The 22,500-nt window shown below is 40.8% G+C and overlaps 1 protein-coding gene across 1 annotated transcript in view; it reads left to right on the forward strand.

Moving 5' to 3' along the window:
* dnah1 (dynein, axonemal, heavy chain 1) overlaps positions 1-22,500 on the forward strand; it is a 31,546-nt gene that overhangs the window by 2,661 nt on the left and 6,385 nt on the right. The window contains exons 9-67 of the mRNA XM_041944978.1: positions 33-190; positions 300-511; positions 765-1,063; positions 1,312-1,462; positions 1,638-1,831; positions 1,957-2,182; positions 2,453-2,572; positions 2,671-2,753; positions 2,867-3,008; positions 3,659-3,814; positions 3,974-4,172; positions 4,990-5,243; positions 5,519-5,731; positions 5,847-6,011; positions 6,141-6,262; positions 6,620-6,725; positions 6,828-7,007; positions 7,108-7,248; positions 7,399-7,562; positions 7,697-7,810; positions 7,897-8,085; positions 8,203-8,308; positions 9,108-9,221; positions 9,310-9,459; positions 9,575-9,661; positions 9,790-9,976; positions 10,071-10,162; positions 10,288-10,442; positions 10,532-10,709; positions 10,797-10,991; positions 11,117-11,236; positions 11,592-11,750; positions 11,868-11,969; positions 12,070-12,210; positions 12,346-12,506; positions 12,612-12,769; positions 13,476-13,649; positions 13,772-13,801; positions 14,130-14,308; positions 14,515-14,745; positions 14,936-15,132; positions 15,632-15,767; positions 15,954-16,162; positions 16,282-16,453; positions 17,173-17,364; positions 17,454-17,564; positions 17,757-17,942; positions 18,042-18,233; positions 18,452-18,619; positions 18,741-18,932; positions 19,411-19,542; positions 19,903-20,028; positions 20,182-20,301; positions 20,673-20,822; positions 20,934-21,094; positions 21,218-21,443; positions 21,616-21,811; positions 21,991-22,142; positions 22,251-22,447. Of these exons, the coding sequence (XP_041800912.1) occupies positions 33-190; positions 300-511; positions 765-1,063; positions 1,312-1,462; positions 1,638-1,831; positions 1,957-2,182; positions 2,453-2,572; positions 2,671-2,753; positions 2,867-3,008; positions 3,659-3,814; positions 3,974-4,172; positions 4,990-5,243; positions 5,519-5,731; positions 5,847-6,011; positions 6,141-6,262; positions 6,620-6,725; positions 6,828-7,007; positions 7,108-7,248; positions 7,399-7,562; positions 7,697-7,810; positions 7,897-8,085; positions 8,203-8,308; positions 9,108-9,221; positions 9,310-9,459; positions 9,575-9,661; positions 9,790-9,976; positions 10,071-10,162; positions 10,288-10,442; positions 10,532-10,709; positions 10,797-10,991; positions 11,117-11,236; positions 11,592-11,750; positions 11,868-11,969; positions 12,070-12,210; positions 12,346-12,506; positions 12,612-12,769; positions 13,476-13,649; positions 13,772-13,801; positions 14,130-14,308; positions 14,515-14,745; positions 14,936-15,132; positions 15,632-15,767; positions 15,954-16,162; positions 16,282-16,453; positions 17,173-17,364; positions 17,454-17,564; positions 17,757-17,942; positions 18,042-18,233; positions 18,452-18,619; positions 18,741-18,932; positions 19,411-19,542; positions 19,903-20,028; positions 20,182-20,301; positions 20,673-20,822; positions 20,934-21,094; positions 21,218-21,443; positions 21,616-21,811; positions 21,991-22,142; positions 22,251-22,447 (9,522 nt within the window). The remainder of the gene's footprint in view (positions 1-32; positions 191-299; positions 512-764; positions 1,064-1,311; positions 1,463-1,637; positions 1,832-1,956; positions 2,183-2,452; positions 2,573-2,670; positions 2,754-2,866; positions 3,009-3,658; positions 3,815-3,973; positions 4,173-4,989; positions 5,244-5,518; positions 5,732-5,846; positions 6,012-6,140; positions 6,263-6,619; positions 6,726-6,827; positions 7,008-7,107; positions 7,249-7,398; positions 7,563-7,696; positions 7,811-7,896; positions 8,086-8,202; positions 8,309-9,107; positions 9,222-9,309; positions 9,460-9,574; positions 9,662-9,789; positions 9,977-10,070; positions 10,163-10,287; positions 10,443-10,531; positions 10,710-10,796; positions 10,992-11,116; positions 11,237-11,591; positions 11,751-11,867; positions 11,970-12,069; positions 12,211-12,345; positions 12,507-12,611; positions 12,770-13,475; positions 13,650-13,771; positions 13,802-14,129; positions 14,309-14,514; positions 14,746-14,935; positions 15,133-15,631; positions 15,768-15,953; positions 16,163-16,281; positions 16,454-17,172; positions 17,365-17,453; positions 17,565-17,756; positions 17,943-18,041; positions 18,234-18,451; positions 18,620-18,740; positions 18,933-19,410; positions 19,543-19,902; positions 20,029-20,181; positions 20,302-20,672; positions 20,823-20,933; positions 21,095-21,217; positions 21,444-21,615; positions 21,812-21,990; positions 22,143-22,250; positions 22,448-22,500) is intronic.

A 22,500-nucleotide genomic window follows, 5' to 3' on the forward strand; every position in this document is an offset into this window, starting at 1 on the left:
ACTAACGAATCGGGTGAATATTATGTGTACAGTCTGGAGAAGTGTATAGGGGACCTGGAGAAGGATGTCAAACTGGAATATGACCGTACTATGAACCGCATGACCTTTGACAAAGTAGTAATGAACCACCCAGAGGAGTTTTCATGCATCATCCTGCCACAGAAGGATCCTGAGTGTGTACCGCAAAAAGGTAAGACAGCTTTGTATAAGTCAATGTGGTCAAGATTAAAGAAATGTATTTCCACCCAATACCTGGCATTCATCCTCAGAATCTAAACACTGGTTTGTTTTGTGTACAGGGTGCGTTCCAGTTCCTCACTTTGACTTTCAGAAGAACCAAGATGCCTTTGTCTTCCGTTCACTCCTAACAAAACCAGAGGTGATCTGTGTACTATCTGAAATACGGTCTGAGTGTAACAAAGTAGCAACAATGAGGCTGTTCAATGTCACCTCGATCAAACCACTGCGACTCAAGGAGTTTGAATTCGTTCAGTCTCAAATGCAAACTCAGGTATTGTAGTACTGGGATATCTTTTTTCTTCTGCCAATACTTGGCTATGACTTCAAAGTAGCTTTCATTTCTTTTAAGTATGAATTTGAATGCTTGGTTTGATTTTCTGGTAATCACTGCAGGTGATCACAATGGGTTATTAGAGCAATTGTGGCTTGCTGAAAGAGAAAGATGAATTTCCTTGCTGAAAGATGAAAGAGAAAGATGAATTTCATATAGATATAAAGCAGCAATTCTTTTCCTCCTTCTCCAGATAAGCTGGTTTCTTAGGGACACATGGATGGTCACACTGAGCAACAGCTTCCGTTCCAACCTGCAGAGTATTGGTACTGGAACGTACAACATTAACGAGTCTTGCTGGGAGATGTACAAGTTTTCCAAGCTGTACAGACTGATGGTTATGGTGCGCTTCAACCAGCAGGACTCCCTGCGCTTCCTCGTGCAGGATTCATTGATCAGCCTGACTCAGCTGCTGTTGGACTCCTGCTGCAGTGTGCTGACATGTCCTCAGGACCTGGTCTGGGGGAACAACCTCATCACCAGCCCCTACAAGTAGACTAACATGCACTTGCACATATAGTATAAGCACACGTAGGCACACATTTACATTTATATAAACATCACACACAATTTTGTTCTCGTATGCATCTTTATTTTCTCATTCTATGATGATATCTTGGAGTCATTTATACATTATTTACTCTGTTCAGTGTTTAATGAGTGTTTGACAGTGAATTTGATAATCTATTACTGTGCTAAATTTTTGTTATTGTATTGGTAATATTATTTTCCATAACCAGACCAAAGAAGAACCCTCTGTTCCTGGTGGACTTGGTTCTGGATCAGACTGGGGTTCATTACAGCACTCCTCTGGAGAATTTTGAGACATCTATCATTAATCTGTTTGATAAGGGCGTTATGGCCACGTACAATGTACCACAGCTTGATAAGGTAAAATAAAGTCTGCAGTCACCTGAATCTCAGAGCATTGAATAAAAGATGGCAATGCAAGGATTTAAAAGATGTTCATCATGTTATAAATAAGTTGTCTCCTCTTTCCATGAGTGATGATGATGACAAGAATACTCTATGTGACAGTGATTTAACTGTTTCTTGTCCATTCCAGTTTGTGATGCAGAAGTTGTTTATCGGTGGAAATCCGCTGCTTGAGTCAGTGAATTTGTGGGAACCAGAGGTGACTGAGCTGAGAGAGAAGATCCACAATGCTCTGATGCAAGCAGCCATACCTCTCAGGGCTTATGCTGCTGAATATGAGAAACACCTAGAGCTATACAACTTGGACGTAGAAACCTTTGTTGAGTAAGTCTGCTTAAAATTATGTATGCAAATTCTCCAATGAACTTAAGGACATGGGTCAGTCAGATCTATTATTCATTCAGCATGCTTTCCTTATTAAATGGAGTCATTTATATCTTCTCTGCCAGATCTCATACACATGCAGAACAGACATCCCAAGAAGTGAAGAAAGCGGTGGAGCAACATCTCAAAGACAAGGAAAGGCTTGAGCACTCCCTGCCATCCTCCATTGTCATTGGTCCATTTAGTGTCCGTGTGGAACCTGTACGTCAGGCTCTCTCCAACAAAAGCAAGGCTTTAGCCAATGCAATACTGGAGCACCTTATTTTGAAGCTACGCAAGCAGGTTGATCATGTAAGTCGAGCTTAGAGGCCAGAAAACACTTAAGTACTAAATGATACAGTATATATTACTATACTATATACAGTATATAGTACTATACTATATTTTTCAGTGTAAAGTATTATATGGATATTATGTTATTATTATGTTGTTATGTATTGTTAAGTGCTTTGATCTTTTTCTTTTTTATACAGGACTTACTTTTTCTTCAGCTGAAGAACGACCTTTTCCTTCCTTTTTAACTTGCGTTCTGAGTTTTTGATCTTGTTTATGTGTGTGTAGGCATGTGAAGAGTTTAATATAATGAGTAGAAAGCTATCAGAGAAGCCCAACAGCATTGAGGAACTGACTGAAAAGAGGGACTGGATGAAACAAATCCCAGAGCAGATCAAGAGTTACAAGGTGCGCACTGAGGCATTAACTGGCTATTTCTGTTTTGTGTCATATGATGGATTACTTTGTCAATAAATCTGATTCTTTTTCTGATCTGTCCACAACAGGAACTTATTGGTAAGACCCTGTCAGACTATGAGCTAGTAGAAGAATTTTGCTACTGTCTCTCAGATGAGGACGTGAATAAAAAGTAAGTGTAAAACCATCATGCTGATTTTTTAATCTGAATTTGTATGTTCTCATGTGGGATGAAGAGTGATACATCGTTATATAGTGATTGCTATAGTTTGTTACTCTGTGCAGGTGGACAGCTGTTGGATGGCCTCAAAGGATATTCAGCCAGATTGAAGCAGTAACTGTTCAGCATTTGGAGGATGAGGAGTGCTTCCGTACGGTTCAGCTGGTCGACCAGAACAACTTTGAGGATCACCTAGAGTCTCTACAGGTCAGCTGAGCCAACTAGGTTTTTTAATTCAACTGCAACTTACTAAATGATTTTCAGATAAATTTCCAGAAATGCTTTTTAGATGCATCTTAAAAGTGACCTGTCCTTAACTTGTGTCAACAATCTCCAAAATCATCCACTCTAGAGAGACATTAGTCCTTTATGTTTTAAAGGTATACTGTGCAGGAATTGGCTGTTACTTTTTGTAAACACAACATTCAAACTTGGCCCCTCTTTCCCACCTCAACACCACCAGAAATGCACTGCTTGCATGTACTATGCAAGCTTTTATTGGAGGAATGTTACATTTGTTGTAATGGTGAAAGCAAATATGTTAGCAAACTAACTGATCTAACTGCCAGAACCTACCTGACCAACAGGTCAACTCGCTCGATATATTTTTGTGTTTTTTGGCGCTACTGTCATTGGCTGAACCAGAAACATCCTGACCACAACAATGAATGAATACACCACCATGCACTTCTAGTGGGTCTTAAGTGATGATTGAGTGGTATCACTTTTGTATGAGGCTGTACATTGTTTTTTTAAGGAAAATCCTGCATATTTTACCTGTCATGTTCTATTCTATTATTCAACTTAAGCAAGGTGAGTTGACATTTGGCTCTAAATCACCACAACTGTGTTTATAGATGCTGGTTGCTGGGTTTGCAGCCCATGCAGACATTGATCATGCCCATGAGGTGGCCAACGAGATGAGGCGTACTAGCAAGCAACTGAAGGAGTGCCAGACAATGGCTCAAACCTTCAACAACAGAGAACGTCTGTTTGGTATTCCTGTCACAAATGTAAGTGTAAGAAAATCCTTCAAGCAAAACAATGTCGAGATACATTTTGTCATTCCAGATACCAGATCATCTCCCTTTGTTTTGAACTGTTAAACAAACTGGGGAGGAATATAAATTTGTCACGGTTTTCTGACAGTGAAATGTAAATGTGTATTACAGTATGACCGTCTGCAGAATTTGGCAAAGGACTTTCAGCCTTTTAAAGACCTATGGACCACCACCTCTGATTGGCTGCGTTGGCATGAGAGCTGGCTCAATGACCCACTGTCTTCTATCGACCCTGAGCAGCTTGAGCGTCTTGTCACAGATGCCCACAAGACAATGCACAAATGTATTAAACAGTTCAAGGACATTCCTGGTAGGTGACACATCTGCCATCATTCAAACTTGACAAAGTTGGTTGTGATTGTTTTTTTTTTTCTCCAATATTTTTATTGGCATTTATTTGTTATTACATTAAAAGCAAATTAACTGAACAATTGGACCACATTAATATAGGTCACAGATAAACAATTGAACATTCAAACACACACGCGCACACACAAATGCACAAATTAAATATCAAAAACATAATCCACATTTTTACAGATGAGGCCTACTTCCCAGTTTCTTAATATTCATATATGGTTCCCAGAGGTATACAAATTCCTTTCGTTTTCCTTTGACAATGTATGTTAGTCTCTCTGGACCAATACATTCTGAAAGTTCCTTTATCCACAGTTTCATAGAGGGAGCATCCATACTTTTCCAATGTAATGCAATAACTCTCCTGGCTTGTAGAAGTCCAAAGTCCAGCAATTGAGATTGTTTCTTTGTTTGTGTGAGACCCACTGGGTAGATTCTAGGCACACAAAGTTTAACATTTAAGGGAATGTTGATGTTAAACACCTCTGACAAACATTTGGTAACATCTTTCCAGAATTTTTGAATCTTTGGGCATTCCCATAAACAGTGAAGAAGAGTTCCTTTTTCATTTAGACATTTAGTACATATATCTGGAATATTATCAGACATATGATGTAGTTTTGCAGGGGTTATATACATCCTCATCAGCCACTTGTACCGAAGTAGCCTAAACAGTGTATTTATAGTAGTAGCTTTTGTGCCTTTAAACAAGCCTCATTCCATTCTATTTCATCTATATCTTCTTGTATGTCTGGTTTCTTTGACACTAGACTGCCAGATGGTGGCAACTGTAATCCGCGGCAAGATTGAGGACTTCCGTCCTTACATCCCTCTGATTCAGGGCCTGAGGAATCCTGGGATGAGGAGCCGCCACTGGGAGATGCTGTCAGAACGCATTCAGATGAAAGTCAAGCCCAAAGCCAACCTGACCTTCTCCCGCTGCCTGGAGCTTGGCCTACAGAACTATGTGGATGACATAGCTTATGTGGCTGAGGTGGCTGGGAAAGAGTACACCATTGAACAGGTACATCTGAACAGGTGTCACACTCTAGATACAGTGTTTTATGAAGTTTGGACAGAATTTGAGCTCATTATTTTTAATCTCTTAGTGAGCAAAATATTTAAGTTACAATGTAATTTTCACAATAGGAGTATGGGAGGGGCGTTACACATACAAAGTAAGGGTGAGGAAGAGGCTAAGTGACTCTACTTTGCTGATGCACACTGTCAGTCTATGAATGTGTGTATTAAGATTGGTGGTCGCTCCTTTTTTTTTTTTTTTTACACCTTCTCACTCAGGCCCTGGAAAAGATGGAGCAAGAGTGGTCAATAGTAGACTTTGATGTGTTGCCCTACAAGGAGACAGGCACCTACATCTTGAGGAGCCCAGATGAGGCGTCCCAGTTGCTGGATGACCACATTGTAATGACGCAGAGCATGTCTTTCTCTCCCTTCAAAAAAACCTTTGAGGGGCGCATCAACACCTGGGAGAGCAAGCTTCGAATGACTCAAGTATATGCACATACACACACGTACACACTCACTTCTTCTTCTCTTCTTCTTGTGTCCTCTACTATTGCCATGCAGTGTCTTATGCTGTGCTACTGCCCTCCTCTGGTGCTTGCAGGATGTACTGGAGGAATGGCTGACATGCCAGCACTCTTGGCTCTACCTGGAGCCCATCTTCAGCTCTGATGATATCAACCAGCAGCTGCCTGTGGAAGGAAAAAGATACCAGCAAATGGAACAAACATGGAGGAGAGTCATGAAAAGCGCCTTTAATAATCGAAAGGTCAGAGCTTCCACAACACTGTGTGTTAAATGACAAATGATTTGTTTTTGTACAGAGATGATTGTTGACCTAGATGATGGTGCTCATGTTTGTTGTGAACTGTAATTGTGTTTCTGCATTAATCTTTAGGTGATTGAGCTGTGTTCAGATGCTCGTCTACTTGGTAAACTGAAAGAGTGTAACACACTCTTGGAACAGGTGCAGAAGGGTCTCAGTGAGTACTTGGAGACAAAACGAGGGTCCTTCCCCAGGTAAGCCTCACTGAAAGTGTTCTGAAATTCTCCCTGCTCTCAATTTCTGATGTGTTTATCACAGATGTTTTGATTCCACATATCATTCCCTGTAGAGGGTATACTTTTATGACACTTTTTCATATGATACCACCACCTCACCAACAGTGAGTGGCCAAAGAAACTTGCTTTGGTTGCGATAAATAGGAGAAGCTATGATACTAAATGGAAAGCAAAAAAATATCTATAAAAAGTAAAGGCTACTTGAATCAACAATGCTATGTACAACAGCCAGATCAACCAGTGGTCTGTGGCTGATTTGTTGCCCAAAGAAGAGTTTCCATGCTAAATGATGACACATTGAATATTTGTTTGTAGGTTTTACTTCCTGTCAGATGATGAGCTCCTGGAGATTCTGTCCCAGACCAAAGATCCTACGGCTGTGCAACCACACCTGCGCAAGTGCTTTGAGAACATTGCACAGGTTTGTTCTAACTCGCTGTTTCTCTGCTCATTACTCTGCTCGTATTATACTGAATGTATAACATGTATATTACTTGCAACTGAGACTTCTGTTGGTTTACAGCTTCAATTCCAGTCAGATCTACAGATCACACATATGTACTCTGGAGAGGGGGAGGAGGTGAAGCTGTTCCTGCCAGTGTGGCCTACTGGAAATGTGGAGCACTGGCTCAGGGATGTCGAGAAATCTATGAAGACCACACTGAGGGATAACATTGAACATTCACTCAAAATCTACCCTGAGGTCTGTCACATGTTTTCATTGTGTTTTCCACTCTTATAAGTGAGGCATGTTGAAGTTGTCCATTTTTGTAAGCTCTGTGTGTGGTCTCTTGACACCTCAGCAACCACGTGTAGAGTGGGTGCTGTCATGGCCTGGCCAAGTGGTGATAGCCGGCTGTCAGGTCTTCTGGACTGCGGAAGTGTCTGAGGCCTTGGAGCAGGGAGACTTGGCCAACCGCCTATATCCTCAACTACAGACACAGGTATGCACTTGAGTTAAACCGGCCAATATTCAGCTTAAATGACAAATATCCATATTGCTTGAAAAATACATGCATTATTTATTGCTCATTGTGCACACTACAGGATACTGTAGACTGACAAACTTAACATTTTCTCTTTTGTTTCTGAAGCTGGACGAATTGGTGCAGCTGGTGAGAGGACGTCTGTCTAAGATGCAACGATCTGTGCTGTCTGCCCTTATCGTCATAGAGGTCCATGCTAAGGATGTTGCAGCAAAACTGGTGGAGCAGGAGGTGTCAAGCATCAATGACTTTGAGTGGATCAGCCAGCTCAGGTCATCTGTTTGTCTTGTTGCTCTGTAATTTTTCTGCTGTCTGTCACTCCTCATGTTGAGTCCACTGTATACTATCATTCTGTAACAACTGTGGCCACAGAACAAGTTTGATACTTATCTGATACTGTTCATAGATATTACTGGGCAAAAGAGGACTTGTACATCCGTGCAGTGAATGCAGAGTTTTTGTATGGATACGAGTACCTTGGTAACTCTGGACGTCTGGTCATCACCCCACTCACTGACAGGTAGTTGTCAAGTCTAATGTTGCCCACTCTGTTTTTTCCTGAATGTCACATACTCTTTTCAATCCATCACTTTCTGCCTCTTTCAGATGCTACCTAACCCTAACAGGAGCTCTACACCTGAAGTTTGGAGGGGCTCCTGCAGGTCCAGCAGGGACAGGAAAGACAGAAACCACTAAAGATTTGGGAAAGGCTCTGGCTATCCAGACGGTTGTTTTCAATTGCTCTGATCAGCTGGACTTCATTGCTATGGGCAAGTTTCTCAAAGGACTGGCCAGGTGAGAGTCAGTTAGTATATAGTGTAATAGAAGTTAGTTTTGCTGTTAAATTTCACAAATCTTCCATCAATCATTACATTCATTTTGCTTTTTTTTGTCTTTTCTTCCATTTTGCAGCTCTGGGGCCTGGGCATGCTTTGATGAGTTTAATCGTATTGATGTGGAAGTGTTGTCTGTGGTGGCACAACAGATCACCACTATACAAAAAGCCCAACAGCAAAGGGTGAGAGGCTGTTTCACTAGAAATCCACACGGTGGTACCTACTGTACTTATCCACAGAATGCTTACATTTTACAAGTACTGTGCATAAGTACAGTGAGTATTTCCATTTCTTTTGAATATGTTGTACTTTACTTTTTCCCACTGTATTTCAAAACCAAAGGTGTTTGAAAATGTTATGCTTTAAAAAGTCCGACATGCTTTGTATTTTTCGGCGCAATAAACTTCCTGGAGCCATACATTGGCATATATATACATAAACAAACACAGTTACCAATATATGAGCATGTCACTCATATCTAAATCAAGCGTCACACATGGTCATATTGCTATAAGATGAAGTATTGCTTATATGTATCACTGAAAAGTAAATTATCTGTAATATTAGTAAAAAAGTTCAATACCATGCATTGCTAGTTTTCACATTTGTCAAATTACTGAGTAATGTTTTATATGTAAAATATATGATTAACCTCTCAAATATCTATTTTGTTGAATTTTAAGAGATTACACTACACACCAATATGGAAAGCTGGTCAGCCAACTACTGCACTGAAATACATTTTACTAAATTAAAGCTAATGATGCCAGTAATTTTAATTCTGAAAGTGACCAATCTAGCTTCAAGTAAAATTTGAAATCAACTTTTTTAGTTTTATTCGAGTACTTTTCTATTATGAAGTTGCAAAATGTATGTGTATACCAGTTTTTATATAAGCTTAGAATTTTATTTTTATTTACGACCACTCTATTCCACACATATATCTAAAATAATGTATGTGTGTGTATGTTGTGTCTTTAGGCAGAGCGGTTTGTGTTTGAGGGGACAGAGATCCCTCTTGTCCCTTCTTGCGCTGTATTCATCACTATGAATCCTGGTTACGCTGGACGCACTGAACTGCCCGACAATCTGAAGGTTTGAAATGATGGTTGAATTTTAAATAACTGCATGACATTGAGGATAAGCAGATGGAGTACAGCAAACGAGATTATATCTTCCACAGGCACTGTTTCGTCCTGTGGCCATGATGGTACCTGACTATGCTATGATAGCTGAGATCTCATTGTACTCATTTGGCTTCAGTGATGCCAAAGTGCTCTCCAAGAAGATCACCACCACCTTCAAGCTCTCCTCTGAACAGCTTAGCTCTCAGGTACTTTATGTATTCAGAAGAGGTCACAATTAGAATCAGTTTGGTGCATGTGTTTGTACCATATGTAAGAATAACAAAGATAGAAACGTGTGCTGACTCTCTTGTTCACATGAAGGATCATTATGACTTTGGTATGAGAGCTGTGAAGACTGTGATCTCTGCTGCTGGAAACCTGAAGAGAGAAAATTCCAACATGAATGAGGTGAGAAATGTTTCTTTTGTGTACCATGGGACTTAAGTATAAGTAAACATGACAAAAAATTTAAAATGTTGTTTGAAAAATTCTATCTGTACAATTCATACCTTATTCTCCTGCTCGCTGTCTCTCAGGAGTTGATCTGTCTGCGGGCCATTCAAGATGTCAACATACCAAAGTTTTTACAGGATGATCTGAAGCTCTTCAACGGTATAGTGTCCGATCTTTTCCCTAAGACAAAACAGGAGCCAATCAACTATGGCACACTTGAGGAGGCCATGCGTGATGTCTGCGTCAAGAAGAACCTCAAAGATGTGGATGGTTAGTGTTTTTGGAAGCACAAAACCTATGTTTTCAGATATGCAGTTATGTGTATTTTTCGGATGAGTAGATGACAGTATTGTTGTGATTGCAGGATATATTAGCAAGTGTATTCAGCTGTATGAGACCACTGTGGTGAGACATGGCCTTATGTTGGTTGGACCCTCTGGATCAGGTAAAACCAAGGTGAGTCTTTAACTTGTCATTATATTGTTTAAAGTTTTATTCACATTTTTCCAAAGTTGATAATGATTTTTGCTTTGCGCTGTAGAATCCTGTATGTATAAGTATTACTGTTGACTGTGTGTTAGTGTTATGAGATTTTAGGTGCGGCAATAACAGCTCTGAAGGGCCAGCCCTCTGTGAGTGGTGGTGTGTATGAGGCGGTTCAGATATATGTCCTCAACCCCAAGTCTATCACCATGGGACAGCTCTATGGGGAGTATGACTTGCTCACTCATGAGTGGTAAGTTGTGCTTTGTTCTATACAAACTACAGAACAGTAAAAAAAAACATCTATACACACACACTTTGCCTTTTTCTGTAACTTTATAGGACAGACGGTATCCTCTCATCACTTATCCGTGGAGGTGCAGCATCTATGGACAAAGAGAAAAAGTGGTACATGTTCGATGGGCCAGTGGATGCTGTTTGGATTGAGAACATGAACACTGTGCTGGATGACAACAAGAAACTGTGCCTTAGCTCTGGGGAAATCATAAAGCTCACTGATGTAAGGTTGAGTTTTCACAGACTTCATTTTTGTCCATGTGTTGTCTTCTGTCCCATGTTGCCGATGCTTTGTCTCTTCCTCCTGCAGGTGATGACCATGATGTTTGAGGTGCAAGACTTGGCCGTGGCATCTCCAGCCACAGTGTCTCGCTGCGGTATGGTCTATCTGGAGCCCAGTATTCTGGGCCTCGTCCCATTTACAGAGTGCTGGTTGAAGAGGGTTCCTGAAGCCCTGAAACCGTACATGGAGCAGCTGGATTCCCTGTTTGCCAGGTTCCTGAAGGTGAGAGCAGGAAGATGCAACCGAGAGAGACTGGCGGGGAATGTTAAGGATTTTTCATCAAAGTAGATTATGATAGTATAAACAAGGCACTGCTTTTGTTTTCATCTTTCTGTACTGGTACACAGGACTCCATCACATTTGTCCGAACATCAGTAAAGGAGGTCATCACATCGCTGGACAGCAACCTTACCTGTAGTCTGCTTAAACTTATGGACTGCTTCTTCAATCCCTTTGACATTAAAGAGGTGTGTTCAGCTTGCCTGTGTTGAACTAAATCCCATTAAATTCATTTATATGAATTTTTGTGCAAATTTGCTGTTTTAAGTGGCATAAGCAACAGTTTCAGCTGGAAATGTTGACTATTTTATTAAAGCTGTACAAGCTACCTTAAAACATGAGCTTATCTTTAAAACTGCAATTTTAGTATTATTATTATTATATACTATTATATATTGTTATTATTAAATACAACAACAATGTCATGATTGTCAAGTAATGTTCAGGAAGTTCGCGTTTAAGTTGATGAAAAACCCTAGATGTACTCTTGTAATAGTGAATGTTGTTGATTATCTCCTCACCAATCCTTTTATTGTGCTGCAGGGTGAGAGGCCACTGCCCCAAAAGAAACTGGACCGTCTGCAGGAGCTGATTGAGCCCTGGTTCTTTTTCTCTCTGGTGTGGAGTGTAGGCAGCACAGGGGACGCAGACAGCTGTAAGCGCTTCAGTGCTTGGCTGAAGAACAAGATGACAGAGGAAAAGGTCATGTCAGCATCCCTGCTTTAGCATCCCATTACCAAATTATTAAGAATGTAATTTGTATTGATAGCTGGATTATAGTGGTGCATTTTGATTGACATAAGTATGTTTATCCTTCAGATTCAGTTATGTTTTCCAGAGGATGCCCTTGTGTATGACTACAGGCTTGATGATGCCGGGATCAGTAACTTGGAAGATGACGATGAAGATGAGGGGAAAAAAGTAAATAGATGATGTATACTCATAAAGATATTTTCCTGCAACCAAGACCATAAGATGTGTTTTTGCTTTTCACTCAGTCATCATTGTGCTTGTACTCTAGGTTCAGTGGGTTAGCTGGATGAAGTCTTCAAAGAGTGTTGTAATCACCCCAGAGACAAATTATGCTGATATCATCGTTCCCACTGCTGACACAGTGAGAATGTCCTTCCTCATGGATATGCTTCTGACCAATAAAAAACCTGTGAGTACTTTGATTGTAGTTGAGCTTCACACATCTGTCTACAAATACTTTTGTTTGAAATAAATGTTAGAAAAAGGTCCATGCATTCATTGGTACCATAAGACTAGATAATAATTGTCTGTGTGTATGATACAGGTGCTCTGTATTGGGCCAACTGGCACAGGAAAGACCCTGACCATGTCAGACAAGCTGCTGAAGAACATGCCTGCTGAATACATCACACACTTCCTCATGTTCTCTGCCCGCACCTCAGCCAACCAGACACAAGATTACTTTGACAGTAAACTAGACAAAAGGTATGTCTGCTCCACTATGTGTTGTCCATCTAACCACACGTTATTTACAGTAGAACAGTATGTCTGTGACTCACCATTTCAATGATGCATGTGACTGTGTGTCAGGCGGAAGGGTGTGTTTGGACCACCAATAGGGAAGCACTTCATCTTCTTCATTGATGACCTAAACATGCCCATGTTGGAGACCTATGGTGCTCAGCCACCTATTGAACTGCTGAGGCAGTGGATGGACCATGGAGGCTGGTATGACAGGAAACAGATAGGTGAGAATACTGCAGGGTTAAGTTTATTGCACCAATAGTACATTTCCAAAACAATTTGCACGATGTGTAAAACGTAAATAAAAACAGAATGCAGTAATTTGCAAATGAACTGTGTTTACAGACAACAGTTTAATGAAGTGTCCCCGAGCCCATGTAGTAATATCCTTTATACAATCATGTGTTCACAAAGTAGTGAACCTCGCTCCACCCTTGCTTATGAATGACTGAGCCTTTCCAGGATGCTTCTTTCATACCCAATCATGATACTATAATCTGTTACCAATCAACCTGTTTACCTGTGGAATGTTCCAAACAGGTGTTTTTGGAGCGTTCCACAACTTTTCCAGTCTTTTGTTGTTCCTGTCCCAACTTGTTTGAAATGTGTTCCTGGAGTCAAATTCAGAATAGGCAGATGTTAATAAAAATCAATAAAGTTGATGAGGTCAAACATTAAATATATTGTCTTTGAACTGTTAAGTATTCAGTATATGTCATAAGGATTAGCATATAATCATATTCTGTTTAATTCATGTTTTACACAGTGTTCCAACTGGTTGAAATCAGGATTGTACATCATTTCTTCATGCCTTAAAATATTAATTGTTACTCTTAACACAAGGATTTGGATTTTGTTATTTTTGCACAGAAATGCAAAACATCTAGTTGGATTGGGCCTCTCTTTTGTTTTCCTTTCCTTTCCCCACAGGGACATTCAAGCATATAGTGGACATCAATTTTGCCTGTGCCATGGGACCCCCAGGTGGTGGTCGGAACCCCATCACCCAGCGCTTCACGCACCACTTCAACTTCCTGTCTTTCACTGAAATGGAGGATGCCAGCAAGAAAAAGATTTTCTCCACCATTCTGGGCAGTTGGATGGGTGAGTTGGTACTGATAATGTTTGTGAATTTACTTGTGAGACAGGTGTTGCAGGGTAGAAAATACTTAAATTAGCTTGTGAAAAAAGTAGCAGTTTATAACTGAATCTTTGTTCTCTTTCAGATGGAAGTATGAGTAAAAGGGAGCCAGGCAGTAAGTCAGGGACACAGAGGAACAAAGTAGACAATGAGTGCAAAGTGTGTAAAATGTCATTTAATTGCATAAGCATAAGTTAGTATAGCTCATATATTAAAAGAAGATACAACACAGGTCTGAATAATTGATAATTAATTAAGAATAATGTAAGTCATTTTATTCCTAGAGTACATATGGAGCATATTTAAGAAGACAAATGCTGATCAGAACTTGTGGAAGTGTCTTCTAATAAAGGATCATCTCAAAATCGTAACAGTAAATAGAGTTTCACATGAATTTCATGTTTTAATGTTATCGCTTCTCTCTTCTATCCTGCTTTCATCAGGACCTGTGCCAGCTATCCAGCCGCTGAATGAGGCTCTTGTAGACGCTACTATCAGAGTCTACTCTACCATAACCTCCCAGCTCCTTCCAACTCCAGCCAAGTCCCATTACACCTTCAACCTCAGAGACCTGTCCAAAGTTTTCCAGGGCATCCACATGGCTGAGGCTGGAATGATAGAGGTAGTCATATCCAACAGAATCTACGTAATTTGACATAATCACATTGCTTTGACATAGTCACTTGATCTATTAGGTAGTCACAGTGGAAATATTATGGATGACCGAAAATGGTCATGTATGAAGAAATTAAAAGTTGAAAGGTAGATAAAGAAACATTTATTATCAGAATCCCGAATATGTAAGTTGTGTTACTTTGGTGATTTTAGGACAAATTGCAGCTGCTGCAGCTGTGGTACCACGAAAGCTGCCGAGTTTTCCAGGACCGCCTGGTGTGTGCTGAGGACAGGGACTGGTTCAACAGGCTCCTAAAGGACTGCATTCAGGAGTTTGACTGCAGCTTTGAAGAGGTTGTGCCCTACCAACCTGTTCTGTATGGAGATTTCATGATTCCTGGAGCTGACCACAAAGTCTACACGCTCATACAAGACAAGCAAAAAGTGAGTGGTGCCAACCAATATTGGAATTTTAAGGTATGTTTTTTTGTTGCTTCACAGCAGACCAATTGACTCAAGGGTGTGTTACATTGCACCTTCTCCTTATTCTGTTTTTTCCACTCTACAACATAAAAGAGTAACTGTATACTTGACCATAATTGTTGTTCTTTTACCCCTATGTTATGTCATCAAGTTGGTGAAAGTGATGGAGGAATACATGGAAGACTACAACCAGAACAGTACCACCAAGATGAAGCTGGTGCTCTTCATGGATGCCATTGAGCACATATGCCGCATTAGTCGCATCCTACGGCAGCCCCTGGGCAATGCCTTGCTGCTTGGAGTGGGTGGGAGCGGGCGCCAGTCACTCTCTAAACTGGCCTCGTATATGTGAGATTTCACCTCTTTGTACAACTCCCATGCCAGCAGGCTGGATACAATTTTGTAAAACACAAGTTTTTTTTCATCAAATATCTGCTTTTTTGAAGGATCACACTGCTGGGTTTTGCATGTTTTCTAGACTATTATGTTGCTTCTGACTTTTGTAAGCATAGACACACGTTACTGAATTGATGTCCTTTATAGGCCGCTGTTTTTTTACATTTATTTCAGCACACTATTAAATCAGATTGAGACACGAGATAGCATGAGATAGATACAGTAGCATGTAAGAATCAACATTCAGTTGCTTTTGTTTTATGATTATTGAGTGATAGTTCAGGGACAAGTAGGGGCCGTTTTAAAAATTTACTGAATTTAAAATTTATTTTGAGATGAGCTCAAGCGTACATGATTTACTGTTAATGTGATAAAACATGCAGGGTTCACCAGTATGGTCCTTTAAAGCGTCTTCTGGCCTAGTCCTCATAGTGCATTTGTCCATACTCAGGTCAGAATATGAGTGTTTCCAGATTGAGCTGGCTAAGAACTATGGTCAGACAGAGTGGAGAGAAGATATTAAAAGCATCATGTTGAAGGCTGGCCTTAAGAACCAGCAGATCACCTTCCTCTTTGTAGACACACAGGTAAGCAGTAGCATTCTCTTATCATCTGCTACAGTATGATTGTGTGGTAGTTTAACAGCATCACTAAAATGCTGTTGTACTGCTTTAACTAATTTTAAGTCAATTTGAATCATTACATGATGAGCATAAACATATCTCTCACAAGGAAGCATTTTACTCATTAGTACCTTTGTGTGTATCCCTCAGATTAAGAGTGAGTCATTCCTGGAGGATATCAACAATATTTTAAACTCTGGGGATGTTCCCAACCTGTATGCAGCAGATGAGCAGGAGCGCATCCTGACAGCCATGAAGCCAGTGGTGCAAGACCTGGGCCAGCAGCCAACTAAAGCCAACCTTATGGCTGCATACATCAGGAGGGTCCGCACCAACATCCACACTGTACTCTGCATGAGGTTAGTCATTTTTAAGTTTTGTCCTCTTGGTCAAAAGGCTAAAGTTTCTCCATCATCATTGTTCTTATTTTCTTGCTTTCCCCTACTCACACCTGTCCTCATCATTTCCTTCTCTACAGTCCTATCGGTGAGGTGTTTCGTGCTCGGCTGAGGCAGTTTCCCTCGCTTGTGACATGTTGTACTATTGACTGGTTCAATGCCTGGCCAGAGGAGGCTCTGCAAGCTGTGGCCACATCGTTTCTTAATGAGCTGCCTGAGCTAGAGGCCAGCACCAAAGCCATGAGTGGACTGGTGAGGATGCTATTTTTATGTGTGTGTGTGTGTGTGTGTGTGTATGTGTATGTATGTGTGTAGGTGGGTTTGTGTGTGTGCATGTCAGTGAGCTTTGGAAGTAAGGTTTAACTCTACTTGGCAAATCAAGTACAGTACATCAAGAAATATCTATAATTTAAATAACCATATGCAGAAACAGACTTAACCTTACAGTAACTTTGAGACAGACTTATGATTTTATATTTACATTTCATCACCATATACATGTGGGTCACAACGACTTAAAACTTGCTTGAAAAAGGCAATCTAACCCAGTCAACATCAACATACTTGTTAACAATATTACATTTAATAATGATGCAGGATCTTTTTCATCTAAACCCCATGACTGTATCAAAAATGTGCTGTTTAATTAACGTAGGTGAGATAGAGATAGAGGCAAGGTAACCTCTCTGATTGCACCTCTGCTGCACATTCATTTGAATGCTTAGGCTAATCTGAAGGTTTTCACTGCATTACCATTCAATAATGACAGAACTTTGCAGTAATTGCAACAGGCTGCTCACTATGATGGATTACCTTACTTAAGCAACTTTTAAGTCTCTGCAAATGTATTATAATATCCTGGGTAAGTAAATAGAAACTAAAAAAAAATAAAAAACTACAATCAAAACTCTAAAATTGTTTTAAAAAGTGTCATTAAGCACAGGCTCTCCTTAATTGTCTCCCTTCTTTAGACTTTGATGTGTGTGAAGATCCACCAGACGGTAGCCAGGAAATGTGAACAGTACCTGGCTGAGCTTTCTCGGTACAACTATGTCACGCCCAAGAGCTACCTGGAACTACTCAAACTCTTCTCAGATCTCACTGGGCGCAAGAAGCGAGAACTGTGTAGTGATCGTCAGCGCATGAAGACTGGCCTGGACAAGGCAAAGCTAAAAAATATCAGTAATGGAAATTTGTATATTTGCTTGATTAGCACTGATATGTGACTGCCTACTGCTTTGTGATCCTGTAGCTTCTGAACACTGCGGAGGATGTGATTAAGATGCAGGAGGAGTTGGAGACGATGAGGCCTCTTTTGGAGGAGGCTGCTAAGGATACTGAAGTCACAATGGAGACCATCAAAGTAAGGGAAAATAGAGGTAGAAATGTCTGAGCTATCCAATTGTTATAGAAATTGTCTCCAATTAATTGCATATAGTGTCAGTGTTTTTCTCTGTACAGTGTTTGTCAATATATATGCATTAGCTGTGTTTTGGAAAACTTAGCAGCTTATAACCTATTCACCTTGAGTGTAATTTATACTCTGTGTTGCCAGAAAGACACAGTGGTTGCAGAGGAGACGCGAAAGTCTGTGCAGGCAGAGGAAGCCAAGGCTTCAAAAAAAGCTCAGTTTGCAGGAGACATCGCATCAGACGCACAGAGGGACTTGGATGAGGCTCTGCCAGCTCTGGATGCTGCCCTCGACAGCCTCAAGTCACTCAACAAGAATGATGTCACTGAGGTCAGAGTTTTTGTTGATGATCGGCCAAGATGTCCTTCAAATACTACTGCATATTTAGTTCATATGTAGAATATAACTTCCTACATTTTTTTTCTATAGGTGCGAGGCATGCAGCGACCTCCTCAGGGAGTCAAGCTGGTTATTGAGGCGGTGTGCATTATGAAGGGCATCAAACCCAAAAAGGTGCCTGGAGAGAAGCCTGGCACCAAGGTGGATGACTACTGGGAACCTGGTAAGGGTCTGCTACAAGACCCTGGCAAGTTTCTGGAGAGTCTCTTCAAGTATGATAAGGTATGATAAGAACATGTGCAGTATCAAGTGGATTTATTTCCATGTCATTGTATATGTGTTATCATTGTCTTTCCAGGACATTATTGTCTCTTTCAGATTTGGTTTAAGCTCCCAAAGTTTCCAAAGTTTCAGTTTTTGAAGCTGATTCCATCATTTCCTGTTTGGGATCTGTGAGATGTATTACAAGAAGATTTTTCTGCCACTTATTATTTCTACAGGACAATATCCCAGATAACGTGATCAGTTTAGTCCAGCCCTACATGGACAATGAGGAATTCCAGCCAGCCTCCATTGCCAAGGTTTCCAAAGCCTGTACCTCCATTTGCCAGTGGGTGCGAGCCATGCATGCATATCACTTTGTGGCCAAGGCTGTGGAACCTAAAAGGGTAAAAACTGAAGTCGACTTTTGAGACATTGTCTTGGTTGTCCATGTAAGACACTACTGCACGTAGATGCTTTTCAAATAAGAGGGTCGTCTAACCATTAAAAATGTAAATATTTGTACAGCAATCTCTCCAGAAAGCCCAGGAGGACTTAGCTGTGACCCAGCGCGTTTTAGATGATGCCAAAGAACAGCTGGCAGCGGTAGAGGGTGGCATTGCTACTTTGCAGGCCAAGTACCAGGACTGTCTGGCTAAGAAAGAGGAGCTGGATAACAAGTATCAACTGTGTGAAGCCCGCCTTGTACGAGCAGATAAGGTCAGAAAGAGGGATGGATATGACAGTGCTTCACTGATTCTCAAGGGGAATATTCAGCATTGCAGCTGCAGAGAAGTCATTAGGAACAGGATACAGAAAATGTAGAATGTAGAAAACAAAAACATACAGATAACAAATGAATCAAAGTTACAAGGCTATAAAGATAGCCTACTATACCCTAAACTAAAAAAAGCAAGGCAAACGTGACATGGAATATATGTAGATTAGTTTGTATGCATAATGAATATAGTCAAGCATACAGTGCAAATAAAAATATTGAAATAAACAATACATCTACATTTTACAATAACAGTAACAATAACAGTGATATATATGTTCATATAATACATATAAATATGAAATATAATAAAATATATACAGTACACGCAATGTATTATTAAGATGAACATTTTTTCTTACCTTCTTAACTTCTTTAATATTGATAGTTATGTCATGAAGATGCATTCATGTTATCCAGCTTATAGGCGGACTGGCAGATGAGAAGGTGCGTTGGAAGGACACGGTGCAACATCTGGATTACATGGTCAATAATGTGGCAGGCGATGTGCTTCTATCTGCAGCATATATAGCATACCTGGGACCCTTCACTGTAAGTGGGTTGTAAATCAGTGAGTACGTGAGTGGGAATATATATTGAAAAGTTGCATTGCCCATTATATACTGCATATAGACACATTTCCCGTCATGATCAACTGCATTTTCAAATTCAATGTTGTGATGATGAACTTAAACAAACAACTTTTGTGTTTGTTGTTCCAGTTAACTCAAATAAAATCAAGACCTATTACAATCATAAAATTTGAACATGACGGTTACATGTAAAACATGTATAATAATAGTATTTTTTAGTAGGTTAGCCTTAGTGTGTTTCTGAGTGTTCCAATACACACATACATACATATAGTTGTCCTGATATACAAGAATGTGCATGTTGTTTTTTTGTGTTTAGGGAGAGTACAGGGCAGCCATGGCAGAGGAGTGGCTGCGTTGTTTCAAAGAGCTAAGTGTTCCCCACACTGATGAACCCAACCTGATCAACACCTTAGGAGATCCAGTCAAGATCCGCTCCTGGCAGGTCAGAACCAGCTGACATTCAGGGTCTAAGCCTCTTCAGTCAGATCTTAATTATTAAATTCAGACCATCACACTGAGTGTTTTGCATGCTTTTACACTGAGAATAACTGAAGTACCTTTACTGTGATTTATTTTGTAATTTCTCTGTGCACAGATATCAGGTTTGCCCAAGGATAATCTTTCAGTGGAGAATGGTGTGATTGCCCAGTACTCTCTGCGCTGGGCTCTGTTCATTGATCCTCAGGGACAAGCCAACACTTGGATCAAAAACATGGTGAGGACACTTTTGTGTGCTGATCCAACCATAACTGCAGAGGGTGCCAGTGAGACAAAAAGACTTGAAAAGTAGCCATATTAGGATTTTAATTTATCCCTCTACATCACGTGTATAGCTTGTAATTGTGCTTTATTTACCTGTTTAAAGAGTTAACATAGCAGAGTATCATATATGTTTCTCAATATGTTGCTAAACTAGGCCCACTACATACATAGGTACCTGCTCTGCCTGTACAATAAACAGTGGGTTTGTTGTCGGGGTTACATCTTATCGATCACCCACAAGTCATCTGGAAAGCTTCTTTTCTTAGTGTCTCTAGTTATATTTGATCCACTGCTCATTCAGTCTTGCTTCCTGATGTCACCAAGGAGCGGGACAGCGGGTTAGAGACTATGAAGCTAAGTGACCGGGACTTCCTCCGCAGCCTTGAGAACGCCATTCGCTTTGGTAAACCCTGCCTCTTGGAGAATGTAGGAGAGGAATTAGATCCTACTCTAGAACCTGTCCTGTTGCAGCAGGTGAATATACACACATCCATTACAACAAATATCCCTTGTACTGTATGGCAGTGTTACACCAATCTATCCACCGTGCACTGTCCTGCTTAACTTGTCATTTTTGGCCCTTAGACATTTAAGCAGCAAGGCAGCACAGTGCTGAAACTGGGCGATTCAGTCATCCCTTACCATGAAGGCTTCAAGATGTACATCACCACCAAGCTGCCTAACCCACACTACTCTCCAGAGGTCTCCACCAATGTCACACTCATAAACTTCACCCTGTCACCCAGGTAACACGTTTTAAACAGATTAAACTGGTTGTGGCTGTGTACCAGATAGAAAACCATTTTTCAGAGTCGATATAGGGTATTAACTGTATCTTAGTCTTACTGTCTGTGTTTGCATGTTCCCAGTGGTCTAGAGGACCAGTTGCTAGGTCAGGTGGTGGCTGAGGAACGTCCAGACCTGGAGGAAGCTAAGAACCAGCTGATCATCAGCAACGCCAAGATGAAACAGGAGCTAAAAGAAATTGAGGATGAGATCCTGTCCCGACTCAGCTCCACTGAGGGAAACCCTGTGGATAATGAGGAGCTCATCCAAGTGTTGCAGGCTTCCAAGATCAAAGCTGGAGAGATCAAGGTCAGACAGTGGGAGATTTGTTTTCTCTAATTTCAAATATGACCTCATGTGAAGTTCCCTGTTTTTTCCTGATGTACACCCCCCCGAAACCTCATATATGATAGTTTAGCCATCAATCTCATTAACTACTATTGTTTGATTTTCTACTAACGCAAACTTGTTTTACTGACAGGCCAAAGTGATGGCAGCAGAGCAGACAGAGCAGGACATTGATGCCACCCGTCTGGAGTATGTGCCAGTGGCTGTACGCACACAGATCCTCTTCTTCTGTGTATCGGACCTGTCCAGTGTTGATCCCATGTACCAGTACTCACTGGAGTGGTTCCTTGGCATCTTCATGGCTGGCATTGCCAACTCTGAGAGAGCAGGTAGAGAGACATTCCACAGTACATTATTATGCCCTCTGGTTGCATGATTATACACAGAATTGTGCCTGTGCAGATGGGAAAACATTAGGGCTTGTTCACGACATTGAAACCAGACGTAAAAAATTGCTTTTTTTTTTTTTTTTGCTTCCATTGACTTTTTCTTGACATGTGTCTCACAGACTCAGTGGAGAAGAGAATTGCCAACATCAATGAATTTTTCACCTTCAGCCTGTACAGCAACGTGTGCCGCAGCTTGTTTGAGAAGCACAAACTCATGTTCGCCTTCCTCCTGTCTGCTCGCATCATGATGAATGAGAACAAAATTGATACGGTGAGCAAGAGAGGAGTTTGCAGTCCCTCCCTGCCCTCTTCAACTTCCTGTAGGAAGTCAGTTAGTTCAAGTAGATTTAATAAAATCTGCATTGTCTCTTTGTGGCAGGCTGAGTGGCGCTACCTGCTATCTGGAGGGATGCCCATCCAAAAGCTAAACAACCCGGCAGTGAGTTGGCTGTCTGAGCGTGCCTGGCAGGACATCCTGGGCCTCAGCGCTCTGGATAACTTTGGCAACCTGGCAGAGAGCTTCACCAAACATCTGCAGGGTTTTAAGAGAATTTTTGACAGCAACCAGCCTCATAGGCATGCATAGATAACCACTGTATCAACAAATACAGTTTTGTTTTCTTCATTTG

The sequence above is a fragment of the Chelmon rostratus genome, chromosome 2 (assembly GCF_017976325.1).
Source record: "Chelmon rostratus isolate fCheRos1 chromosome 2, fCheRos1.pri, whole genome shotgun sequence".
Lineage (NCBI taxonomy): Eukaryota > Metazoa > Chordata > Actinopteri > Chaetodontiformes > Chaetodontidae > Chelmon > Chelmon rostratus.